Source organism: Monodelphis domestica, chromosome 4, assembly GCF_027887165.1.
Source record: "Monodelphis domestica isolate mMonDom1 chromosome 4, mMonDom1.pri, whole genome shotgun sequence".
In the NCBI taxonomy this organism is placed as follows: domain Eukaryota; kingdom Metazoa; phylum Chordata; class Mammalia; order Didelphimorphia; family Didelphidae; genus Monodelphis; species Monodelphis domestica.
In genome coordinates, this window is record NC_077230.1 from 54351986 (window position 1) to 54379749 (window position 27764).

Here is a 27764-nt window from a genome sequence, read left to right on the forward strand (position 1 = left end):
TTTGTTTGTTTTCCTTTGACCATTGATTTATTTTTCTTCTTTTGAAATGTTACATAAGCTTGACATTTATTTTCTCCTTTTTTCTGCTACTTTTCTCTTGTTTAGTTGCTGTTCTTTAAAATAGTTCATATAGCTTTCCTGGTATTCTTCCTTCACATCCTTTTCACTTTCAGTTCACATCTCTGATTCACATTATATACATAACTACTCCATGTTTTGATCCATATATTCCTAATGCCTGTCCCCCCCCCCCATAGAGCTTAAGAAAGAATTAAATAAAATGCAGCTATGAGTTTGACTGTAAGAGAAATTATGATATCTTTTTCATAGATTCACATTGCTATATTGGGAAATATGCAGACTAGGGGTGCTGATTTCAGTAGAGACCAGTCGTAAGAGGCAGTTAATGACCATATCTTTGGCCTTCATGGCCTCTAAATTTTTCTCCCGGGAAATCTGTAGACTGATTTGATCCACGCTTGTCATGATGAGCTCTGATCCCAGAATCTGAATAGGAGAACTGTCATGAAATACGGTGTCCATGATATACTGTTTATATAACTCCTTTACCTTCTGTTCCAAATATTCATTCAGCATGGCATTGGAAAGAGGCTTCTGAAGTGGCACAATACTTTTGTCCTTGATGCTGGTTATTCGCCAATAAGATGAGTGCCTTTGAAGAGGTTTGCAGGGCAAGTCACTGAACTGAGTTGAAATGGATTCTTCCATAGGCAAAGGAATTTCTGAAGATTTCAAAAATGGGCCAAATTCAAAGCTGCTGTCCAAGGTAGAATCTGTTGCAGCTAGGTTGATGGCCATGACTTGGCCCCCGGCAATGTGTAAATCATTATAATTCTTGCAAATACTTTTACAGGAAGGAGGCACCAAGTATGTTTCTCTGCTCATATTGGAGTCTCCACAGTCTTCAGCTCCATGAGAAGTTTGCCATTCAAAGACAGGGTTCTGATTTGATTCCAGCACTGAGATTTTTTGTTTCCAGCTATGTTGGTTTTCTCTTGAACGAATTGAAGAAATAAACTTTCCAGGAGGCTGGCATGTCCAGTGAAGACTTTTGCCTTGTGCTTCATCTGCAGATGAACAGGGAATACTACTGGCAGAGTTCATCTCACTTGCCTTTTCCTCAGCAACTTGTTCATCATTAGGAGTATAAGTCAGGTGGTTATCAGACCAGTAGGCAATTCCAATGAGATATGCTTCTGAAAGCATTCCTAGAAAGACCTGCTAAAAAAGAAATTTTAAAAAATGGTGAATGTGAAAAAGTATCTAGTTGGTGTGTCAGAAAATCTCATAAAAGACAACTGTTCTTTAAGTAAATTTAAGTCATGGTAACTAAATGGATTGGGAGGTAACCTTAGAACAAGGACTACTAGGTTCAAATCCTGCTTCTGACATGCACTCACATTTACCCAGTGCTTTTAGGTTTATAAAACACTTTCCCAATAGTAATTCAACAATAAGTAATACAAATCATGCATTTTCTGACTGGAAGAATGATGCTACCATTAAAAGAATAAAGTTAGAATGAGCAGCAGACTTAGTGAAAAGGTGATATTTGTTGTTTCAGGAAACAATCAACATCCAAATAGAAATGTACAGTGGCCAGCAAATAGTAGGAAATTCAGAACTATAATTTAAGATAGATAAACACTTGGAGATCTAGGTTTGGAAAATTTTTAAATCATCTGAATTAGATTATTGCAGTCAGGAAACCATGCAAGATCTCCAAGGGGAGAGAGAGAGAGAGAGAGAGAAGAGAGAGAGAGAGAGAGAGAGAGAGAGAGAGAGAGAGAGAGAGAGAGAGAGAGAGGGAGGGAGAGGGAGAGAGAGAGAGAGAGAGAGACAGAGAGAGAGAGAGAGAGAGACAGAGACAGAGAGACAGAGACAGAGACAGAGAGAGAGAGAAAGAGAGAGAGAGAGAGAGAGAGAGAGAGAGAGAGAGAATGAGAGAGACACAGAGACAGACAGAAACATTGACAGAGACAGATAGATACTGACAGACAGAGTAAGAGAGAGGCAGAGTGAAAGAGAGTGAGAGAGAGGGAGAAAAAGGAAGGGGGAAACAGACAAATGGGACAGAGGCAGAGACAGAAGGAGACAAAGAGAGAGGGATAGGAGAGAAAGAAAAGATTAAAAAGAGAAGGATAAAGGGCTGAGACGAGATTTTGGGCATGGGAAAACAAAGAACACAAAAAAGGAGAAAAGCGACAAGATATGAGAATCAGGATAATATAGATTCTGAGGAATCAAAGGAAGACAGAATTTTAAGGAAGGAATGGTCAGCAGTATCAAACACTGTAATGAGAGCAAAGTGATTGAAGGAAAATACCCAATACTTGGGATATTGTATTTTATGGATGGTAGAATGGAACAAAAGCTGGGGGTTAAAAAGGAAATAAGAAAATGGAAACAATAAATATAAATTACATGTTTCTCAACTTTGACAATGAAAATGAGAGAGACCAGTGTCTACAGAGAAAATTTGGGTCAAGATATAGATTTCATTCCATTTTATTTGTTAAAGGACAAATCTGTATAAGTATGAAAGTCAAGAAAATGAAATTAATGAAGACAGGGAAACTGAATATGGAAATGAAGGAGATTAAGTAAAATTGACAAACATAATGGAGTAGCAGAGAACCCATTTTAGCTTCAAGAAGACTTGCACTTAGCCTTGCACATATTCTGACTGTAAGACCTTGGACAAGTCATTTACAATTTTAGTGCTTCAGAAATCATTAGTCAAGTATGTTTTTTAATATAGAATATTGTTGCCATCATATATAATTGCTATTGTATTATAATTTTCTCTATCTCCAACATTCAAAGTGTAACTTCTAAATGTCCCAGGGAATTCTCTAAATACTTTCAGAAGAGTTTAAGTGGAGGAAATTGAATGCACCAATAAAATCTCCATAGGCCAAGAAAATTGTGGGATGAACAATGAGAAAGCATACCAGAACCTGTAGGACAAAGCAAAAGTAGTAACTAGAGGAAAAATTATATCTCTAAATGCTTAGATTAATAAGATGAAAAAGAACAAATCAATGAGTTGGGAATGCAATTTTTTAAAACTAGAAAAGGAAAAGATTAAATATTCTCAACCAAAGACCACACTAGAGAAATCCTAAAAATTAAATGTGAGATCAGTAAAATTGAACATAAGAAAACCATTGGATTACCAAATAAATCTAGGAGTTGGTTTTATGAACAAATAAAGAAAATAGGTAAATCATTTGTTAATATGATTTTTTAAAAGAGTAAAGAAAACCTGTCATTAAAGGTGAAAAGAGTATACAACTAATGAAGATCAGATTAAAGTAATTATTTGTAGTTATTTTGCTCAATTACATACCTAGAAATTTAATAATTTAAGCTTAAATGGAAGAATTCTTAAGAAAATATAAATTGCCTAGATTATTAGAGAAGGTTGAAAAAAATCTAAATAAACCGATTTCAGGAAAAGAAATTGAACGAGTCATGCATGAATGAACTTCCTTTTAAAAAAAGCATCAGAACCACAAGTGAATTCTACCAAACATATAAAGATCAACTCATTTCAATATTAAATAAATTATTTTAATTAACAGGTAAAGGAGTTTTACCAAACACTTTTCATGAAATAAATATGGTACTAATACCTAAAGCAGAAAGAGCAAAACACAGAAAGAAAATTATAGACCAATTTTATTAATACTAGCTAGGAGACTATAATAATTTATCACAAAGATTATAAATTGTTACCAAACAAGATTTATACCAGGAATAAAGGGTTAGTTTTAATATAAGGAAAAGTATTAAAATAATTATGCATGTTAATAAAAAAGCAATAAAAAATCATATTGTTATATCAATAGATGCAGAAAATACCTTTGATAAAATACAAATCATTTCTATTAAAAAACACTGGAAAACATAGATATAAATGGATTTTTTTCCTAAAATAATATGAAGCATCTACCTAAAACCATCAATAAGGCTTGTTTTATAATGGGGATAAACACAAAACCTTCCCAATAAAATCAAAAGTGAAATAAGGCTGTCCATTATCACCAAGGTTATTTAGCATAGTATTAGAAATGCTAGCAAAGCAATACAAGTAAAAAGAAATTAAAGGAATAAGAATGGGCAAATTGGTAATAAAACTATTTCTTTTTGCAGATGATATGATGGTATAGGTGGAAAATCCTAGAGATTCAACTAAAAAGTTGGTTGAAACTATCGATCATTTTAGTAAAGCAACAGGATATAAAATAAACCCACATAAATCAATAGTATTTTTGTATATTGCTAACAAAAGTCCTACAAGAAGAAACAGAAACACTCCATTTAAAGTAACAGAATAGACTATCTAGGAGTATACCTGCCAAAATGAACCCAAGAATTCCATGAACATAATTATAAAATATTTTTATAAAAATAAAGTAATGTCTAAATAATTGGTGAAATAGTAATTGTTCATGATTGGGTAGAGCAAATATAATTAAAATAATAGCCCTATCTAAGTTAATCTATTTAACCAATGCCACTACAATTAAATTACCAAAAAAAAAAATCTTATTGATCTAGAAAAAATAATAAAACAAATGATTAAGAGTGGCAAAATAATTCATTAAAGAAGATAAAGGAAAGGAAAGGGGTCTAGCAGTACCACATTTTAAATTGTATTATAAAGCTGTAATTATCAAAACTATTTGGTACTGGCTAAGAAAGAGAAAAGTACAGAAGTGGAAAAAAACAGATATATAGCAAACAGTAGTAGGAGATTATAGTATCCTTATAGTTGACAAAAAATATAGATGCAGACTATTGGGATAAGAAATCACTATTTGGTAAAAGTTGCTGGGACAACTTGAAAATAGTTATGCAGAAATGAGGATCAATATCTTAAACCATTCACTAAGATAAGATAAAAATGGATATAGGACTTAAATTTAAAGGGGCATATCATAGAATAGGGAACATATTATCCATCTGATTTAAGATTAGGAGTGGAACATATGAGAAGACAAGAGATGGAGAGCCTTGTGAGGTATAAAATGTGTAATTTTGAGTATATTAATTTTAAAAGTTTTTGTTCAAATAAAACAAATGTTGCCAAGATTAGAAGGAAAGGAGAAAACTGGGAAAGGGGATTTTCACAGGCATGATAAGTCTCATATCAAAAATATAGAGAACTTTGTCAAATTCATGGGAATAAGTCCATCCCCCAATCAATAAATGCAAAGATATGAACAGACTGTTTTTTGATGAAGAAATCAGTCATATATAGTTATGTGAAAAAAATGTTCTAAATCACTACTGATTAGGGAAATGCAAAACAAAACAATTCTGAGATACTATCTCATATCCATGTGGCTTAAGGGAAAAATGACAAATATTGAAGGGGCTGTGAAGGAGTGGGGACACTAATATGCTGATGATGGAACTGTGAACTGATCCAATCATTTTGGAGAGCAATTTGGCATTATTCCCTAAGTGCTATAAAACTGTGCATCTCCTTAGAATCAACAACACCATTAACTACATCTACTTCCCAAACAGATCAAAGGGAAAGGAAAAGAACCTACATATTCCAAAATATTTACAGCAGCATAATGGTAACAAAGAACTGGAAATTGAGGGGATGTCCATCTACTGGGGAATGTCTGAACAAGTTGTAGTATACTATTGTGATGGAATTCTACTGCATCATAAGACCAGATTTTTTTTAATTTGTAAAGAACTACATTGGATAATGAAGAGTGAAATGAGTAGAACCAAGAAAACACAGTTACATATTTAATAGTTGAGGAATAACTTGTGATTGCTTACCTCCAGAGAATGAACTGAGAAATGGAAATATGAAAAATATATATATATATATATTGCAATATAGTTTGCCAGATGGTGCTTTCTGGTGTGGGGAAGAGAGAAAGGAGCTGAAGAAATTAAATTGAATTTTTAAAAACTCATAGAAGACAAATGAAGTTCAGAGAGACAAACAGAATAGCTATGAATTTATTTTGTACACTTTAAAAAGGGGTATGTAATAGATATTTCCAGTTTCAAATATAATCCTATTGTTATGTTCTTTGTTTAGAAATGTTTGTGTCTCTTTGTCTGCCAATTCAGAATGACAGAAAATAAAAATTATTTTTTAAAAGTGGAAGAGGGGGTGGTTTTCCTAGAAGTTTGAGGAATAATTGAAATACATAAAGAAGAGAGATGGGAAAAACTGAATGTTCTTGTGAATGAACACAAATAATTTCAAAAGTTTGTGATCCATGTAGTTCTGATCTTTAACTAAAACAAAGCAACATGACCTAGTAAACAACAGCATGAACCTGGAGTAAAAAAATCCTGAGTTAGAATAGTTTCTCATATACTTACCAAGTTATGTGACTCTAGGCAAGTGACTTATTCTCTCCAAGCCTCAAAACTGTAAAATAGAGATAACAAAAGCATAGGGTCATTATGAAGATAAAATAAAAAAAAAAACAATCTATATGAAGTGCTTAAGAAACTCTTAAACACTATATCAGAAAACTATTATTATTACTTTCAAAAAATTATCATAATTAGGTGGCAGTATTTTTGGATTCTATTAAATCAATTATTCTTCAAGTAGAATTATGAAACTTTAAATATTACAGGTAGAAAAAGTGCATTATAATGCAATAAAAGGATTATAGCAATGGCATATTATGTATTAGAGTGCATTACTTAACTAATAAATTCAGAAGCAGCAAAGTGGTACAATGCATATAGTGTGGACCTAAATTAAAAATCCAGTCTCAGACATTTACTAGCTGTGTGATCTTGAACAAGCCACTTATTTTGTTTGCCTCCATTTTCACTGATGTAGAATAAGGATAATAAAAGCACTTATCTCCAAGATTGTTGTGAAGATCAAGGAAGATACTGTTTGTAAAGTACCTAGTACATAGTAAGTTCTATATAACTGTTAGTTATTTTCAAAAATGTGAAGCACAGAGTCAGGGATTCAGGGACTTAGATTCTCTTCCTCATTCTTCCATAAGTTAGTTGTTTTTGTTTTTTTTTCCATAAATTAGTTTTTGATCTTTGGGCAAGTTATTGACTTCTCTGAGCTTCAATAAAGTTCAACCTGAAAATCAACCTGTTAACGAGATGATTCCTAAGGCCCCTTCCAGTTTAAAAATTCTATAGGTATTTTCTGATAAGAGAAAAAACACATTCAAATTAAAAGAAATTGCTTGGAATAGAATTGAAATTCTCACGATAACCAGCAGATGGCAGAAATAAGCACAATTATTTTATCAGCTTGGAAATTGAAAGCATACTATAAAAATCAATCTATAAGGAGAAAATATTGGACTATATAGCAGTTATCTTTTTCAATTGAAAATATTTTAAGTTGTATTATGTTGGTTCATTCTGGCATAGTTATGATATTTTTGCTTAAGTTTAGACATTTAAAGTTTTTAAAGAGTTATGAAACCCATGTTTTCATTATTATACTTCTCTATACTTCTTTAATGGCATTTTTAAAAAGTTTCAGAAAAATAATAATAGCTCACTAAATAAAGTTCAGTTCATCTGTCAAACCAGAGTTTAACCCAATATACCATTTTATTTGAACTGGATTTTTAAGTGTTCTGGAATATTTATTTGGTGTGGATTTTTATCAGATAAGAGAAAACCAAAATAAACCTGATATACAAATTTGTAATTTAGAAAAAAGTGCTAAAGTTCATTTTGTTGCACTGATTCAGTGCTTATTAAAGTATATAATTAAAACAAATAGCTCTTTTCTACATATATTTTTTTTAACAAATTGCCCAAAGTTTAACTTCCATGCTTCCACCAAGACAGAGAAAGGAAATTCATATATTCAAAATAAGAAAGATGGAAGGCTCAATTAATATAAATCAATCAACAAACATTTATTAAGTACCTACTATGTGTTGGGCAATTTGTTCAGAGTTGGGGAAACAAAAAAAAAGCCAATTAAGTAAATATTCAGAAAAACCATTTATATGCTAAGTACTTTGTTAAGTGCTGGAGAGGCAAAAAAGTCAATTAAATAAATGAGATGAAAGATCTGAGGGTTTTTAAAACAGCACAATCATGAAAACATACACTATCACAAACATACAAACTCAAAAGAAATATAATATTGGAATACTCAGTCTTACTATTCTATTTGAAATTGTTTTTCATAACTGGGTTGTTGGAGGAGGAGTCCATATTTTTCGTGAGTGATGTTTAATATTCACTTAAAAATTTTGGAATATTTTTCACTTAAACTATTACAATTATGGGGTGTTGGGAAAGGGAGCTTCCCCTATTGAATCTCTTTTGTAATAAATAAATAAATAAATAAACAAACAAACGAACAAATGAATGAATGAATGAATGAATGAATAAAGCAAAATATCTTATACAGTGACTACATCTGACAATGCATGTAACATTCTGTCCCTGTAATTCCCCACCTCACTATGGCAGAAAGTTATGCTTATCTGTTCCCTGTGACTATCATAGGGTTTTTCTGTCACTCAACAGTTCAGCTTATTTTATTGATCTTTTCATTTACATTGTCACATTCATTATATATATTATACTTTGGGTAGCTCATTTCACTTTATAACAATTCATATGAATGTTTCAGTAGCTCTAAATGTCTCAGGTCTCACTGCCCTCCATTTTCACTTTCCTCAGACGAGAAGATTATTCACTCACAAATACACACAACATTCACAGTGGCATAGGGGAGATGAAGAGTGGACACACATTTAAAGCACAACGAGAGTGAGAAATGAATATAGGGAACACACTTGGCCAAAGCAACTCAACTCTAAAACTACAATCCCACAATATTCTTTTTTGTTTCTTTGAAAACCACTGTGGGTGTGGTTTCAGTGCTGGATAAATAACAAGGTTACTCAGCCTCACTTAGTCATTGTAGGGAAAAGTGCTTCCAAATGATGAGTTAACCCTACTACTTGCTAATGAAACAGGTAGTTCATCTGCTCCCCAGGTCTTAGCTGTGGCAGAGCTGGCCCTGGCAAGCCATTCAGCTGGAGCCAAGCAAGCTACTTGGTCAATCAGCTTCTTTTGTTAAGCAGTTTTCTTGGCCAATAAGCTTATCTTTGGGTATGGAATTGGTCCATTGGACTCACTGGGTTGGATCTCCAAAGAGCATCTAGTTTTTCAACATCTTCATTCCAAGGCTCAGCTGAGTGGTATAGTGGTCTTTTCAGCTAAGAGCACTACTTAGCTTTCAGCTAGGTCAACAAACCTTTAGGCTTACAATACATTAGATTTATTTTAAAATCTTTAAATGGATACACTATGGCACAATCAAATGTAATGGACTTCTCTACTAGCAGCAATGCAATAATCCAGGACAATGCTGAGGAACTTGTGAGAAAGAACACTATCCTCCTGCAGAGAAAGAACTATGGGAGTAGAAACACAGAAGAAAAACAACTGCTTGATCACATGGCTTGATGGGGATATGATTGGGGTTATAGACTCTAAACGATCACCCTAGTGCAAATATTAATAATATGGAAATAGGTCTTGATCAATGACACACATAAAACCCAGTGGAAGGTTGGCTCCGGGAGGAGGGTGGTAGGAGGTAAGGAAAAGAACATGAATCATGTTCCCATGGAAAAATATTCTATACTAATTAATTAAATAAAAAATGTTAAGACTAAACAATTAAAATACATCTTTAATTTCCTCAGAGACTTGGCTATAAAGTTTGTCACTTACAGTAGATCACTTGGATCTATCATCTCTGAGGACAATTCTTCCTATTTCAAAGCTAGCTCCTTCTTTTGTTTGTACTGCTTTAGTACTATGGTGATAAACTGTTCTAATTTTAATTGACATTATAATTATCAAAATTCTTTTGGGGTCTTGGCCAGATGATTGGCTAGGGTCAAAGGTAGAAAGGCAATTTGTGAGTTGCAACTATTATCTTTGCTGGCTTTTCATACACAGATGAGCTTTTCTAGTATCAGATCTTTCCCAAAAGGTGGAATGTTGATCTTAGATCTAAAGCCTTTTTATTTTCCTACTTAATGTCTCTGCCTTTCTGTCACTCCAGCTTCTATTGATGTCTCACCAGGACCTTGGTTTCGAATTCTGACTGCCTTTCAGGTATATTCTCATTAGTGGAATCACTAAGTGAAAATGTATAGACCACCTACATAATTGAAAATTGATAACCGAAATGGTCAGATCACTTTATAATTCCTTCAATGATATTTTAGTGTATCTTTCTTCCTACAACCTTTCCAATACTGATTGTTTTCACTACTGGCATCTTTGCCAATTTGCAGAGTGTGAGTAAGGTGAAATTGAGAGTTGTTTTAATTTGCCTTTCTCTTATTATTAGTGATTTGGAATCTGTTTTCAAGTGGTCGTTTGTAGTTTGATACTGTTCACCTCCTTGCCTGTTGGAGAATGACTTTGATATTAAATCCCTATATATTTTGGATATCATATTAGATGAAAATATTTTACAATTTTTCTCATTGTATCTTTCCTGATGTTATTTATATAAATTTCTTTGATTTTAGCTTGTCAAAATTGTCCAATTTGTCCTTTAGGATTTCCTCTATCACTTGTTAGGTGAGAATTTGGGAAAGATACCTCTTGCAGTTCTCCTTTATGGATAGGGACTTGATGTCATTGGCACAGGGAACTCCTGAAGGAGAAAATTCCCTCTACCAAGTCAGGCTGGTACTTTCTCTGTAATTTATTGTCATAGAATTGCCTGGAACACTGAAAGTTTAAGTGACTTCCTAAGGACCATTTAACCAATATATCTCAAAAGTGGGACTGGAATGAAGGTCTTCCAGTTTCCAGGGTTGGCCTCTATTCTCTATGCCATGCTGTCTTCTCTTTTGATTTTAATTTTTTTTATGAAGTGATCATTTATATTCAGAATGTGTATCCATTTTGAGATCATCATGGTATATATGGCATATAGGATGTTAGTCTAAATCTATCGAACAGTAAGAATCATGGCTGGACCCAAGAAAACAGGTTCAATCTTACTCTACTCCCTCACTAAGGGAATCCTCTCACTGTACTCAAGCATTCAGTGATGGAACCAGTTCTAGTCTTAGAGAAACCCAGTCTCTAATGAAAAGCATTAGGCTCACTTTCCTCAGCCTCTTTGGTTTGTTATGCTCCCTTCCACAGAGCCCTGTGGAAAAATCACTTATCATTTAGGTTTTAACTTATGTCTTGCATCGCCTCAAGGTAGGTAGTAGAAAGATGCTCAATATACGATATCAATTCTAGGTCCTAAAGGTAAAGATATCCACAAGGCAAGTAGAACTTCTCATTTGGTCTATTTCAGATGCTTGAAATCCCTCGTCAAAATTAAATCCTTCCTCTCTAATGTTTGTAACCTATATTAGACTTCTCCATTGAGTGCAGTGATCCATATAGACTTGGGATCCCTTTATTTTCCCCTATTTTTATCCACACCAAAACCTTACCTCTTGGGTGCATGGCTTTTTCATATTGTGCTCTGCCTCTGTCTCTCTCTGTACCTCTGCTATCTCTCTGTCTCTCTATTTCTCTCTCTTTGTCTCTGTCTCTCACAATGACCCTCCATGGCCCCAACTATTTAATTTATTGCTTTTTAGCAAGGTGTACCCTTTGATATTCTCCAGTCATGAGTGGCATCCTGTCAAGGGTCAGTGATACCTATGAAGTCGCATTTACTTACTTGTTTTAAAATTCCTAGCACACCTTATTAATTAGCCGCATGTTTTATATAAATAAATAAAATGTTATGACAACTTTGTGTATTATAACTGCTGGCACCTAGCCTAGCAGAGAAAAGATGTGGCATAGGACCAAAGGTGCTGACACAGTATTAGCAATTAGATAGCAAAGTGGATAGAATGCTGGACCTGATATCAGTGACTCATTCATTCAGTAACTATTTATTAAGTATCTACTATGTGTCAAGCTTTGTGCTAATCACTAAGAATACAAAGAAAGCCTAAAGACAATCCCTGCTTTCAAGAACTTACATCTAACCTCAGATACTTACTAGATATGTGATCCTTAGCAAGTCACTGAACATCTGTATGCCTCAGTTTCCTCATAGGCGAAACGGAGCTAATTATGGCCCCTTCCTCCCAGGACTGATGCTCAAATAAGAGGCCATATGTAAAGTACACTGTAAATCTTAAAGTACTTATTGTTACAGTAGGATCAGCTATCTGTGGGAGATCTGTTTCAAGATCAACTATTGAGGGCTGAAACTGCAGATATAAGTGAACATCTGGTGACCCCATTTATCTGGGTTCCCCTAACACACACACACACACACACACACACCTGTTGTGAAAGTGAAAATTCAAAGCAAAAGAAACTGCTGGGAGTTGACTGGTGCCAAAAATGGACATCTGGCATTTTGTAGTTGACTGAGATTAACCAAAGCTGTGGAAGAGGGACAAATAATGGACCCTTACTTTATTATTATTATTGTTGTTGTTATTATTACTGAATGTGAAGTCAGAGAACATGTGTTCACGTGCTGTTTATGCTGCTTACATTCCTATGTAACTTTGGAAAAGTTACTTCCCTTCTATAGACCTCAGTTTCTTTGCCTGAAAATAAAGGAGTTGGATGAATTATCTCTTAAAATGTTTTTCATCTCTAAGTCCTCTTTCCCCTATGATCATATGGCATTCAGCTTACCAATTACATGGTCAGTTCTCTCTGTCTCTCTGTCTCTTCATGGTCAGTTTAAAGTCCTCTTGATGAGATCAGCAAGTTTCAAGGAAAATGAGTTCTTTCTGCATCTCATGAGAGGCATTCTGTCCCTGGCCAAGAGCCCATAAGTTTTGGATCTTAAACCATAGCCCATAAAGTCTACTGTAATTGATTTTAAAGTTTGGCTAAATAACAAAGACCATATGAGTGATAAAACAAAGCTTGCTTTATGATTAATGCTATTAGAATGAATCTTAAAAGAATCAGCTATGGTAATACAATAATAGGAGGAGGTACATATGTATATAGACATATTTTTTATATATAACAATATTTATTGAAAGATAAATGGAGCCTTCAAGGTATAGGTCAACAATCTCAAATTCTAGTAAAATTTAAAAATGTGTTATATAAAGGAATCTAGAAAGAGGTGATCACTAAGAGCCATCCTGACTTCATCAAGAACAAGTCATATGAGATCAATTTTATTTCAGTCACTCAATTAACAAACACTTATTAAGTACATCCTATATGCTTGACCTAGAGTGAGGAAGGCTCACCTTCTTGAATTCAAATCTGACCTCAGATACTTACTAGTTGTGTGACCTTAGCTGAGTCACTTAACCTTGTTTTTCTGTTTCCTCATCTGGAAAGTGAGCTGGAGAAGGAAGTGGCAAATTTTTCTAGTATCTTTGACAAGAAAACCCCACATTGGGTTACAGAGAGATGGAAATGACTGAACAGCAACAACAAAAATGTTCCATGAAATGTGCTAAATGCTGGGGATGCAAAGAAAGACCCTATTCTCAAGAAGTTCACAGCCTAATGAGGAGCACAGAAAGCAACCAACTGTATAAAAACAAGATATATTCTGGATAAAATTGAAATAATCAACAGAAAGAAATTACTAGTATTAGGGGGATCAGGAAAGATTTCCTACTAAAGGTGAAATTTGAACTGGGACTTGACACGTAGGAAGCTAGGGTTACTAAACTGTTGGGTCTGAAGAATGCCATAGATATATAGTTTACCTTAATTTTTGTAAACTGTTTTACAAAATCTCTTGCACCATTCTATATAAAGAGATGGGGAGATTTGGGTTAGAGGATAATATAAATTAAATAGATTAAGAATGGTCAGGCCCAAAGAGTGGTCATTCATAGTTTAATGCCATTTTGGGAGAAGGAAGGCAGAGGGACCTAGGGATCTATAGATGGACTTGGCACTGTATTGTATGGCATGTTTGATCCGTGACTTGAATAAAGGTAAAAATTGTATATTTGTCAAATTAATAGGTAATACAAACTATGGAGGAATGACAGAGTCAGAATTCAAAAATATCTAGATAGCCTAAAACAGTGGACTGAACCTACTAGGATGGGCTTTAATAAAAATAAATATGTAATCCTTTTTCTTGGTTTAAAAAATTAGACTCAGAGTATAAGACAGGAGAAGCAAAGAGAGCACTTCATCTGATAAAGATATGGGTTGAAAGGAATGATCAATGGACCAAACCCTTAGTTTAAGTCAACAGGGACAGCCAAGATAACCAAAGTAATCTTAGGCTACATTAATCTCAAGCTGAAAAAAGCATTTTAGGACATAAAAGAATCCATATCTTCCACAAACACACAATTAATGTTAAAAAATTGCACCAAAAGGAACAATAATAAAGAAAATTAAATAGAAATGGTTCTCAACCACTCCTTCTACTTTAATCCTACCCAAGAAGAATTTTTAAAAACCCACTGGTAGGGGCAACTAGGTTGCTCAGTGGTTAGAAAACCATGCCTGGAGACAAGAGGTTCTGCATTCAAATTTGACCTTGGATACTTTTTACCTGAGTGATCCTGGGCAAGTCACTTAACTTCAATTGCCTAGCCCTTTCTGCTCTTCTGCCTTGGAAACAATACTTAGTAGGAAGGAAGAAGAGGAGGAGTAGGAGAGTTTCAAATAAAGTCTCAGACAAAATAGTGGCTTTGCCACTACAATTACAAAAGTACTTGGAAGAATTGAAACAAGAAATAAACCAATGAAATAAAAAATCTGGAAGAAAAAAATTGGAATGAGAATAAACTTAGGACAAAAGGTGGAAACTCTTTTTTTTTTTTTAACTCTTACCTTCTGTCTCAGAATCAATACTAAGTATTGGTTCCAAGGCAGAAAAGTGGTAAGGGATAGGCAATGGGGAATAAGGGACTTCCCCGGGGTCACACAGCTAGGAAGTCTCTTGAAGTCATATTTGAACATAGAACCTCTGATCTCCATGTCTCCCTTTCTATCCACTGAGACATCTAGCTGCACCTAGAAGGGGCAAAATCATGTGAAATTAGGAGACACTGAAAAATACAGTGGAGAATTCTGTATCTCCATGATAAAAAAAAAGAAATATTAGAACAAAGTAAAAAACTGATAACAGAAGAAAATGTAAAATAAATAAAACTATCTGCTGCATTGTCACAATTTTAGTACTTAGTTTTAGGATTGTACCTCTGTACTCTGAGATGGTCAGTCCACTTTTATATTATTGTGGTCCATCCTGATTGTCACATTTTATGAAGGATACTGATAGTCTGAATGCATCCTTTTCAGATTTCATGAGATGTATTTTGCCCCTGGCCTACAGCCCCAACTTCTTATAACTTAAACCATACCCCCACCCCATAAAAATAGTCTGTAATAGATTTAAAAGTTTGATTAAATAACAAAGATGATAGAAGTGGAAAAAAATACAGAGGAAAACAAAAAAGGTGGAGTTCGTGCAATAAGAAGATAAACTGAACAAACCAGAGGAGAAAAGAGGATGGCAGCTGTCTTCTGGCATATGAAATATGATCTATAGAAGAGTCAAGTCTATAACTAACTTACTGTGTTTCAAGAAGTATTCTGTTTAGTCTCATAAAAGTAGGTGGGAGGTTTTGCTTTTTTTTTTTCCAGTTCAGCCTTCCTATAAGTACAATCGCATTTTTTAAAACACTTACTTTCCGTTTGAGAATCAATACTAAATATCCATTCTTTTTTAAAATTATATATATTTTTCCTTTATTACATGTACAAACAACTTATTCATTTGCTTTAAGTTTTGAGTTCCAAATTCTCTCCCTTCTTCTGACCCTTCCTCCCTGACATGGTAAGCAATCTGATATAGATTCTACCTGTGTAATCATGTAAGATATTGTTCCATATTAGTCATTTTGGGGAAGAGGTCTCAAATAAAAAGAAGGAAGAAAGAAAATGAAATATAGTATGTTCAGTCCGCATTCAGATTCCCTTCGTTATTCCGTGGAGGGCAAATGGCATTTTTCATCATGAGTCCCTGAGATTGTCTTGGATCACTGCATTGCTGAGAATAACTAGGTCATTCACAATTGCTCATCAAAAAATGTTGCTGTCACTGTGTACAGTGTTCCTGGTTCTGCTCACTTCACTTCACATTGGTTCCTGTAAGTCTTTTTCTGGATTTTTCTGGAATCATCTTGCTTATGATTTCTTATAGCACAATAGTATTCCATAATTATCACATACCACAACTTGTTCAGTTATTTCCCAACTGATGGACAATCCCTCAATGTCTAATTCTTTGTTACCACAAAAAGAACTGCAATAAATATTTTTGTATAAATAGTTCCTTTTCCCTTTCTTTATCTCTTTTGGATACAGACTTAGTAATGGGTCAACAGTTTTAGAGTCCTTTGAACCTAGTTCCAAATTGCTTTTCAGAATGGTTGGATCAGATTGAAACTCTATGAACAGTATATTAGTGTCCCAATTTTCCCATATTCACTCCAATATTTATCATTTTCCTTTGCTGTCATATTAGACAATCTGACTGTTGCGAGGTGGTACCTTAGAGTTGTTTGCATTTCTTTTATGGAATGATTTAGAGCATTTTTTCATATGACTATAGAAACTTTGATTCATTCATTCATCTGAAAATTGCCTGTTCACCTCCTGACCATTTATCAATTGGAAAATGACATATTTTAATATATTAAATTATATAAATTATATGTTTAATTTGACTTAGTTCTATATATATTTGAGAAATTAGTCCTTTTTCAGATATTAACTATTAATTCTAAATAGAGGTAAGGGCTAGGCAAGGGCTAGGAGTTAAGTGACTTGCCTAGGGTCATACAACTAAGAAGTATCTGAATCCAGGTTTGAATCCAGGTCTTCCCAACCCCACACCTGATACTCTATTCACTATGCTGCCTCACTTCCTCTAGTATATTTGCATTTTTATGGATACCATTTGTGGTCAGGGAAGGGCTGGGCTAAGAATTTTATGGAGGGCAGTAGTTTACACCCCTGCTAAGCTAAGTCCATATGGTTAATCTAGAAATACCACTGGAAAAAAAGGCAAGAAGTTCCTTCTCCTGCCAACCTTGTGGCAGGAGCAGCCAGAGACCACAGATGTGCCCATGCACATCTGGGAATGGTGAGGAAGTTCTGAATGGCAACTCAAGATGTTTTCTCTTCCCAAGTCACAAGAAATGAAGGCAAGGTGATGGGGGAATGAATAAAGAAATGCATTCAATATTCCTAGCAGCCAATCAAACTGTCCTATTCCTAATCTCTATCACTGGTTGGGTGCGACTGCTGTCTGTATCTAAGCCCATTTCTTATTAAGGTTACAGAACTGGTTTTCTCTCTCATAACTTTCTGTGGTCAATTCATGTATGAGTATCACAGCATGAGATAGAAAAGCTCTCAGTGAACATTAAATGAGCACTTGTTTGTCTTGGGCACTGTGCTAACTGTGAAGCATAATTATGAAGGGGCAGCATTTCCCAAACCCTAGCTATTGTTAGAGGATATCTTTCTCTAACTGGGAAAATAACAATTAGTCATCCATATGTTTCATAACAAAAATTCCCAAGGGCAGAATTAATATGAATCCTGGTTTTTTAGCTTGCCACCATCAGATTACCACTTTAACCTGTTATTCTGCCCAGTTCCTGAGATGTCTGACTCACTAAGAGCAGTAGGTTCCAGGACTCCAGAGTGACATCTAGAATTTCCTAAATTAAAATTTCCTAACCTCTATTGTTCAGTTGTGTCTGACTCTGGGACCCCACTGGAGGTTTCCTTGGTGAAGACACTGGTATAGTTAGTCATTTTCTTCTCCAGTTCATTTTACAAATGAGGAAATTAAGGTAAATAAGGTTAGTTGACTATCTAGGGCTGGAGTTGAACTTGGGTATTCCCATCTTCAGGGAGAGCGCTCTATTCACTGTGCCACCTAATCATTACAGCTATCCAAAAGTAAAATGGACTTACCAGGTAAGTGGGTAACACCTCGCTAGAAAATGCCAAACAAAAATTAGATGATTACTGCCAGGTACATGATGGTGAGAATTTTCATTCACATATAATACTGAACTAGATGGTCACCAAAGGTCCTCCTAACTCTGAGATTTGGTGCTTCTGTGGTCATTTTTAAAAGAGAACTATTCTCAATTTTTATTCCAAAGACTGGACAGTCAAAGAGAAAGGCAATAAGATGAAATGAAAGACTTCTTATAGATGTAGAAAAGTCTGGCAAAGATCAGGTAACAGGATGTGACAGGATGTTTGGGAGAAACATGTCAGTCAACTAGAATTCCTTAAATGACGCCTGGGTATCAAATTCAATGCTAAGAGACAGGAAGACAAATAAAGGCAAAAAATTGTCCCTGCTTTCAATGAGCTCACCATCTAATAAAGGCAGCAACATGCAAACAGCCATGTATAAAGAAGATATAAGAGAGAGACAGGAGGCTCAGTAAAGTGAGAGCCAAGACTAAAGGTGGGAGGTCCTGCGTTCAGGTATGACCTCAGACACTTCTTAGCTGTGAGCCTTTGGGCAAGTGACTTAATTAACCCCCACTGCCTAGTTCTTATCACTTTTCTGCCTTGGAACCAATACAATTTTAAAATGGAAGGTAAGGATTTAAACAAAAAGAAGATATCTATATCTATCTCTATAAAGGATAAATTAGTAGTAATCTCATGAAGATTAAGAAGGCGCAGGAAAGGCTTCTGGCATAAGATGGGCTTTAGATAAAATCTGAAGAAAGTCTGTTAAACTAGGAGGCAGAGAAGAGAAGAGGAGAATGTTCCAAGCATGGCACAAAGTTCAAAAATGAGACAAAGGGAAAAAGCCTCACAGAATTTCTCAATGCTAGTGGTTGCTATTTAAATGCTAAGGTGAAGTTTGAGAAGTTGAAACACGTTTTTTTGTTTGTTTATTTTTTGTTACAGTGCCTCTTGATCCATTTGCTGTTTGACGAAACAGAGCCCTAGGGAAATCTACTTCAGAAATGGGGTATAAAAAGTCTTAAAAATCTAAAATGTGCTTCTGTCTACAAGTTAGTTAACAGTTGAAGTGAGAGATCCAAAGGGAGACACAAGAGTTCAGTTAAGAGGTACTCAAAAAAGAGTTCTAAGATTTCGAAGGATAGACATAATCTCACACAAGGATTCTGCATTTTCTTAGGCAGGCAGCCCAAGAAGAGAACTTTGGAGCTGTTTGGCTGAGTGCTTTATGGCCATTGATTGAGAATTTTGATCGACTATAACCTTTACCTGCTTTTCAAGAAAAGAAAAGGAAAACTTGCAGTAGATTATAAAACCCATCATAGATTTTGACTCGGAAGGAACCTCAGGGGCCGTCATTAGATCCCCTCATTTTGTTTGAGAAAATTTAAACCCAGAGAAGTTATTTGCCTTGGTCAAGGTCACAAAAATAAATATTCATGAAAGTAATAAATGTTAGAGGCAAGATTTGGACCCAGATTCTCTGATTCCAAGTGGCTCTGAAGAGAGAAGTAGCTCAGCTGAGGACTCTATGCATGCCATAAAAAACAAAAGAAGAGCAAGCTAAGATAGTAATCTGAAAGAGCCATAGCTTCTCTTCAAAGCAGAATCACTCAAAGATAGTATCTCCCAGTGGATAGCAGTAGTGGCTAAAAGAGTTAAATCAGTCAATTAGCAATTGAAAAAAATGATTAAATCCCTCCCATGTGGGAGATATTGTACCAGGAAGTAGGGATACAAAGGACAAAGATGAAACTATCCCTGCCCTCCAGGAACTTATATCCTTGACAGGTTATCCTGAAAATAAATTAATGGATAGTCAGGCAGAATGAGAGCAATGTTTGGAGAAAGAGATCTGAACAGTTGCCCTTTTGGATCAGCACAGAAGAACCCCTGGATTTGAACAAGTCTGGCAGAGAGGAGCAAGATTCAATTAGTAGAAAACATTACTAGCTTTGCAGAACTGGAAGTGCCAGTCAAGTATACCAATATTTATTAATCACTTAGGCACTGTGCTAAGTCCTGAGGATACAAATACATATGTTCAAGTCACATGTTTCCTGTGTATGCATCCCTTTGGGTGTTCTCCTTTATAATTCCTCCTTTATAATTCTTATGAAGGTATCAGTGAGTAGGAATATTTTTTTAAGTTGAAGGTTGGCATTATTTTATAACTAAAAGGAAGCTGTATGTAATCCATAGTTCACAATTTTACATATAATATTTTTCTGTTCTACTTTGTATTTGGAAAATCTCATTTTATTTGAAGCATGTTAAGTTTAGATTATAAAGAAAAGGAAATGGTTCTCTTTAGACTTCTCTTTTTTTGGACTGATTGCCTTAAGAGCAGAGTCAAGTAACTGCCAGGAAAAGGAACACAAACAATGGCTTAAAGTTGCCCCTACTTGGCTTGGGCAAAGAAGAAAAAGTGAATGATTTGTTTTGACTCTCACAAGAGAAATTCTAAGTTAATGATTCACTTGCTTTATTTTTTAAATTAAATCTAATTTTATTTTATTTTGAATTCTAAATCATCTCATACAAACATGTATAATTATGCAAAATAAAGTTCTGCATTAGCCATGTGCAAAAAAAAAATAAAAGAAAGAGAAGATGCTTCAAAAAAATCACTTGAAAAGTTCTAAGATAAAAGAATACTGTTATACTTTATTTACATTGCTATTTAATTAAATACCCTTAGGAACTGATTGTGTTGTTTGGATGACTGATCAAAGTAAAAAATATAGTGATGGTAGTTCAGGAGCTATGGTTTGGAGAGGATTTTGTCCCACAAAATACTTGGACCCTAGGGGAGCTTTCTGCAGATCCCAGAGGAGGTATGTTGTTATAACTAATAGAACAGTAGATAGAGTTGTGGCTTGAGGGCTAGACCTCCTGTGGGAAAGAGTTCAGATGATTTATTTAGACTGAAGAGCAACAATCTTCACCCAGCTGGCACTTATGATCTCCTAAGAAATTAGGAGACCCCTACAGTTTGAATAATAAGATTATCCTTCACAGAATGGTACTCTAAAATGACCAAATGAGAACAGTCAAGTGAATAACCCCTTAATATTTCTAAATAACTCCTGGACCATTAAAAAGATGAAACTTTGTGAGAGTCCAGGCCAAGGAAATTAAGTACATCAGTTGTCTTTGCTCAATAGTGATGCTGGCCAAGTAAGGTAGAAAGTCATGATTCAGTTTAAACAGATAACACTGGCTAGGCAGGTACCATGTTAGGTGATGGGGATACAGAAATTGAATAAGAATCATAGGATCTCAGAATTTTAAGTGATCTTAGACATTATCTAGTCAGGCTTGTACCTAAGTCCCCTCTAAAATATTTCTGTTATGTGAACATGTGATCTCCACTTAAAGATCTCCAGTGATGGAGAACCAACATCCTCCTCCCACCTCCACCTTCCAGTGTAGTCCCTTCTGCTTTTTGGATAGCCATAATTGTAAAGAAGTTTTTCCTTAACTTGTACTGAAATCCATTCCTCTGCCACTTTCACATACCCCCTTTTCCTTAGGGAAAAGCATACATCTGGTCCCTCCTCCATGTGAGGATGTTGTGGATATTTGAATGTAGCTATTGTTTCCTTCCTCTTAAGTTTTCTTTTCTGGTTAAATATCCTCAGTCCTTTCCTTTGTTCTTCAAAGAGTATACTCTTCATGGTGTCTCCTTTAGCATCATTTTCTCAATCTAGATATGTTTCCACTTGTAAATAGCCTTCTTAAAACATGGCATCCAGAACCTAACTTAGTATTCTAGATGTTTATTGATTCTAAAGGTGATCTGACCAGGAAAAGTGAGACTGTCACTTTCCTCATTTTAAATCCTGTGGGCCTCTTAATGAACTTCAAGATAGATTTTGTTGTTTTATCTCTCATGTCCCACTGCTGTTATATATTTGGCTTTTAGTCCACTGAATCTTGCTCCTCATTCAACTACATGCCCATGGACTCATGTACCTTGGTGAGAAAATAAAAAAATTTATAAATATAAGCTATCATCTCTATGAAATGCTATCTTATTAGATTCTGCCTATAACTCTCAACTGCTAGAATCTATGAATCCCAACATCCAATGTGTTAGGTAACCCTCCTAGATTTGCATAATTTGCCAATTTAATATATATAACATTATTCATAAAAAGTATTGATTTAAAGATTTTAAAAAGAAGAGAAGCAAGGACATAGCCTAAGATATTCTGCTCAAGACCTCCCTCCAAGTTGATATCAACACATTAATGAATAGCTATGATCATAGGACTATAGGTCAAGAGCAGAAAAAGACATTAGTGGTCATATAATCCAAACCTCTTCTTTTACAGATGAGGAAACAGAAGCTCAGAAAAGTCAAATGAATTGCCCCAAGTTCTATAAATAATAAGTGACAGAGGGAAGATTTGAACCTACATCTTCTGATTCTAGATCCAGTTGCCTTTCCACTTTACATCACTATCTCACCTTTGTCATTCAGCCCATATTGAACTTTTCTAACTACCAACACACAAATCTCTCCATTCTTTCTATTAGGATAACATAAAACACTTCTTCTGCCATTAAGGAATTTACAACCTAAAAAGAAGGCATATAATATATGCATAAAACAACTGTGATACAAGGAAGTAAATAAATGTAAAGTAAAGATTCATTAAAGTGCTGAGCATGATCACTTTTGGCAGGAGAATAAGGAAGAGGAAACAGAAAATATTCCATAGAATAAATCACAACTGAGATGGGTTTTAAGGAAGGGAAGAACTTCAAAGAAGTTGAAAAGATAAGAACAGTAATCCATTTCAGGCATGGGGACAGCATGAACAAAGACACATAGGAATAGAAAAGAATGTAACTAGTGGTCTATTTTGGCAGGGACACACAGTACTTGATGGAGAAGAATATAAGGTATGGCAAGAAAGGTTGATTGGAGGCCAGCTCCAAAGGGTCAACTGGACAGAATCAAACTTTGTTGAAGGACCAGATCCAAAGAGTCATTAATGAATCAAAGTGGCAAGTGAAGTAAAAGGAGTATTGTGAATGAAGCCCAAGAAAAAGAGAGCATGATGGAGGACAAAAATCTAGTTTCAATGATCTAGTTATGTGGAAGAGAATGAGGACTGGGAAATAACAATTGAACTAGACAATAAAGAGATAATTTGGAACCTCTAAGACAGAACTGCTACACTAAAGTGGTAGGAAAGTTAGCCAAATTAAAAGGATATGGGGAATAAATCAGGAAGAACTGGAGGGAAACAAATACAAACTACTATTTTAATAACTTTAACACTGAAAGAGAAGAGAGAGATAAGCATGTTTCTAGGCTAAGAGGAAGAAAGAAATAACGAGTGTAAAAATAAAGAATAATGTATCGATTGCATAATAGAGAGAGAGGGACAAAATCAATCTCTGCAAGGAAGAGAGTAATTTTTTTCCTCTAAAAGGGGAAGGGAGGAGAAAAGAATGGGTGAAAACCCAGAGACTTGTAGAGAAGCAGTAGAAGAAAAATGAGAGAGAATATTATTTCAAACAACAAGCATCTCAGTGATCGGAGAGGGAAGTACAAATTTTGGAAATACAAGTAGACTTGACAGAAGATGAATAAAAGTAGTATGAGAAAAAATCACAAGGGTTTTTGTATACATTATATTTATTTTCATTTTTAAAGACAGAAAAATATTGAGTCTAAAAACAGGAACTTATCTAAGTAGAATAGATGTAAAATGATTGGTAAGAAGAGATATTTCTGCTGAGATTGTATCTTGGTGACATTTTGATGATAAACTGGTAAATACCAAAAAGATTCTTGGAATGATTTTCTTCTCCATCTCATTTGAATTTTAAGTCATTAAAGTTAAAAATTTATTCCAAGAGTAACATAGGACCTTGTTTTTGTTTTTGTTTTTGTTTTTTTGGCACTCAATAATTAAAAAGTCCACTAAATACAACCTAGAAATAGTGAAGCATAGCTGAAACTAAAAATATACTTTCAAAAGTTCAACAATAAGTAGTTCAAAAAATAGCTAAAATTATGGGAGTATATTTTTCTCTTTTGTAAGTACATAAGAATCTGCACAACTTCTATTTTTTTTTAAATTAAATCAGTTTTCCAAGAACTTCCTTAAAATGTGGTTTAGATTTTTATTCAAGTTCCAAAAAGGAACAGAAACTATCTTTTTTTGCTAATTCAGCAACTTAATTTTCTTATTTTTATGTTAAAAGGATATTTTGCTAAAACATGGAAATAACAATTTACTTTATATACTACAGATTATGTCTTGTTTTTACTTCTCATGTCATTTCCAGATGGATTTTCTGGTAAGCGCCTATATTTCCATTTCTGATGCTAAAGATTTAAACCTTGATTACCTGCCTGGCACATAGTAGTTTCTTAATATTTACTACTAAGTGAATCATTCTTTAGGCCAAATCAACATAATAAAAGGCAAGATTTGCTCACTTAACTGCTTAACTTGTAATCAACTAATATAACAACTTAGATTATTAAGTCACAATTGAAATGTTAATTTTTGGCATCAATTCAGTCAAGTAATGGAGCAATCTCTGGGTAATCTTTGACCAGATCATTGCTGCCTATGGGTGAAAACTAATATGACTTTAACCTGTTCACTGAGTCCTTCTTAAAATAGTGGAATAGCAGTGAATTTGAAAATATATTTAGAAATCTTAATTTTTTTAAAACAATTATACCTAAATATATAATGTAGATAAAGGAGAGGGACTATAAAAAGTTTGTACAAGAACCTTCTTGGCACCTGTGGTTTTATCCTGAGATGGATCATTCAAGGAATTTTTTGTTTTAGTTTCTTAAGAAATATAAAAGCATGGTTGCAAATTCATTTCTCTGTTCCCATCAAATATGATATCAAAGAAAAAAATGAAAGGTAGTCACATAATTTATTTCAATTGACAATTGCCATCTACTTTTTAAAGGAAAAAAGTATTCAAAATCTGTAACTTACTGTAAATATCCACAGAAATTCAAGAAAGCACAAATAAAATTATTTCAAATGTTTGACCCTCAACATTTATGGGTTTGAATGTGCTATGATTACTTATATACAATTACACAAATCTTTTTTTTACTTGGATCAAATAAAATTGATTTAATAAATTTGTGTATCCATAAATGATCATTCAGAAAGTCCATGAAGCATATTTTCACATTAATCAAACATCATTTACCTCTGGTTAAGAATTCTTAGACTTGAAGGCATTAGATACATTTTTATGGAATAGCTTTTATAGAAAGAGAAAAATCACTAACTCCAGTTAGAGCAAGATGACACACAAATACACAAATGGAGGGAAAATGAAAAAATAAGTGTAGGTCTTTTCACCAAATCACACATAAATCTACCTGTACATACAAATGCCTTTTTTTTTTCCAAGTTAGGTTAGTAATTTAAGCACTTGTTTTTCTTCCTTCAACTCAGATAACTTCAACTATGCACACGTATTAATAAACAAACATCATCACAACAGTGCATTCTACTCAAGACAAAATTACCCAGGATTATGGAACCTTGTACTTTAACCCATACTATAATCTCAATATTATGGTCATTCTCTTGAAAATCATAGGCTTGATGGGATTGAACACAAAATCATAGAATGCTAGAAATGGAAAAGACTTTAGAAATAAATAGTCTCATCTAGTCTCCTCACTGAACAGATGCCATTAAAACAAGGGTCAGATAGGTAGAAAGAGAAGCCAGATCTCCTGACCTCCAGTTCAGTACTCTTCCTAGCTCCTTCACTAAAATGTTGTCCCTTAAACCAAAATAAAGTGTAAGTACAATCCCTGCAAACCTCTTGATTGAATTTGCAGAACTTCTTTAAATGTAATATGTGGAAGCACAGGGCCACAGGAAATTATTGCATAGACAATGTTTAATAAGTCATCTGTGGCACTAAATCATTACATTAATAATGATAATAGGGTAAATTTGGAGAACTATGCCAGATAACACACATGCAAAGGAAAACGAGATGTTGAGTAATCCTATTGATGTCTTAGGCCAAACCACATCATCACACACCCATAAATACACATACTTTTCTCTAATATTTAATTTAATATAGTAATTTGAATAAGTCCCTTTCCCAACCTCTCCTTCCCTCCAAACGCATTCTATGGATAACTGGTTGAGGACTTTTGAAAGTATGAGATGTGTCTTAAGATTTTTTTAAACTATGTTTGGTCAAATTAGCCTTCATTGCACCAATGGAATGGATAAATGTTTGCTCTTCCACAATCCTTCAGTTTATATTTGCCTTAGAAGGTAGCTCAGAGGATAGAGCTCAGGACCTGGAGTCAGGAAGACCTGAGTTCAAACCCAGCCTCAGATACCAGCTGTGTGGCTCTGGGCAAGTCACTTAACCCTATTTGCTTCCATTTCCTCATCTGTCAAATAAGCTGGAGAAAGAAATGGCAAATCATCCTAATATCTTTGCCAAGAAAACCCAAAATTAGGTCACAAAGATTCACGTACCACTGAAGAAAACAAGGTCCAAGACAAATTTCATGGTTCTGTAGCCATTGAGGACCTCAGCAGCCTTCTAGTCCAATCTCTTCATTTAACAGATGAAAAATGCAAGCCAACTGAGCTTAAGTGCTTTGTCAATCACATTGGAAATACCAAATGTAGGACTTGAACCCCTCAGCTCTACACCCAGGGCTCTTTCCCCAACACCATTTTGCCTCTCCTTATCAAAGGCTTAGATTTAAATTATATTAAATAAGTGCTTAAAAAATAAAAGGATGAGTGAGAAAAAACTAATAACTGTCACAGTAACAGCAATATGCTTGCTGCTTCACTTTTTTTCTTACCTTCTCCAGCCTAACTGCTCCTGAGGCACAGTGGAAACACAGCAATTGACCGTGGAGGGAGCAAGCTCTGTAGCTCTTTTCACCCCTAAATGTCTGCAAATCTTCCTTGAGATGGCGTTTTGCTAAAAAAAAAAAATCAAGTTTTTCAGTATATTTATTGCTCCTCTTTTTGCAACTGCCTTCATGGAACTAGTGATTGGTGTCTAATTTTGATTTGTGTTAAAGCAACAGTGGGAAGTCCCAAGGACCAGTTCGTGGGTGGCTGAGAGAGCAGCAACTGACAGACAAATCTAGCCACAGAAAAGTATTTCTTCCTCTTTTTGGTAAAATGAAATGAAACTCATCTATGAAACTGATGCTTGCTAAAATGGTGTATTGAAAAACATTATGTGAGAAGCCATCAGTACTAAAATTCATCTAAAAAAGCATAAAGGCAAACCATTGGAGAAATAAACATAAATAATAGCACCACATCCAAGTGGAATAAGGTTAAGTTAATCAATTCAAGTACAGTCTATCCTCTGCTTCCCAGTGGTAATGGGCTAGGTCCCCTGGAATCATGGTAGGAATGATCTCAGATCATGAGGGAGCTAGGAGTCACCAATTTTAATCTTTCTGGTAAAATAAAAGATTATTAGGTCCTAACATGGGACTTACCACTGTCTTCCAAGGCTGTCCATTGCACCCCGCTATGGTGCCTTTTATGCATGATAATCAGATTTTTCAATGAAACTTCAAGACTTCTGAATCTTTCCAACCTCATTAAAGCTGCAATCTCCATAGATGATGTCTTTCCACATTTAAGTGAGTTATCTTGCTTTTTCTATTTACATCCCCAGAGCATACCACAATGGAAGACACGGGT

The 27764-nt window shown here is 34.6% G+C and overlaps 1 protein-coding gene across 1 annotated transcript; it reads right to left on the reverse strand.

Annotated features, from left to right (window-relative positions):
• Positions 1-27764, reverse strand: TASL (TLR adaptor interacting with endolysosomal SLC15A4). Its single transcript, XM_007493606.3, has 3 exons — positions 26900-27764; positions 6391-6439; positions 1-1242 (listed from the first exon to the last, which is right to left on the reverse strand). The coding sequence occupies exon 3, from the start codon at positions 1225-1227 to the stop codon at positions 325-327; it is 903 nt and encodes a 300-aa protein (XP_007493668.2). The 5' UTR covers positions 1228-1242; positions 6391-6439; positions 26900-27764; the 3' UTR covers positions 1-324.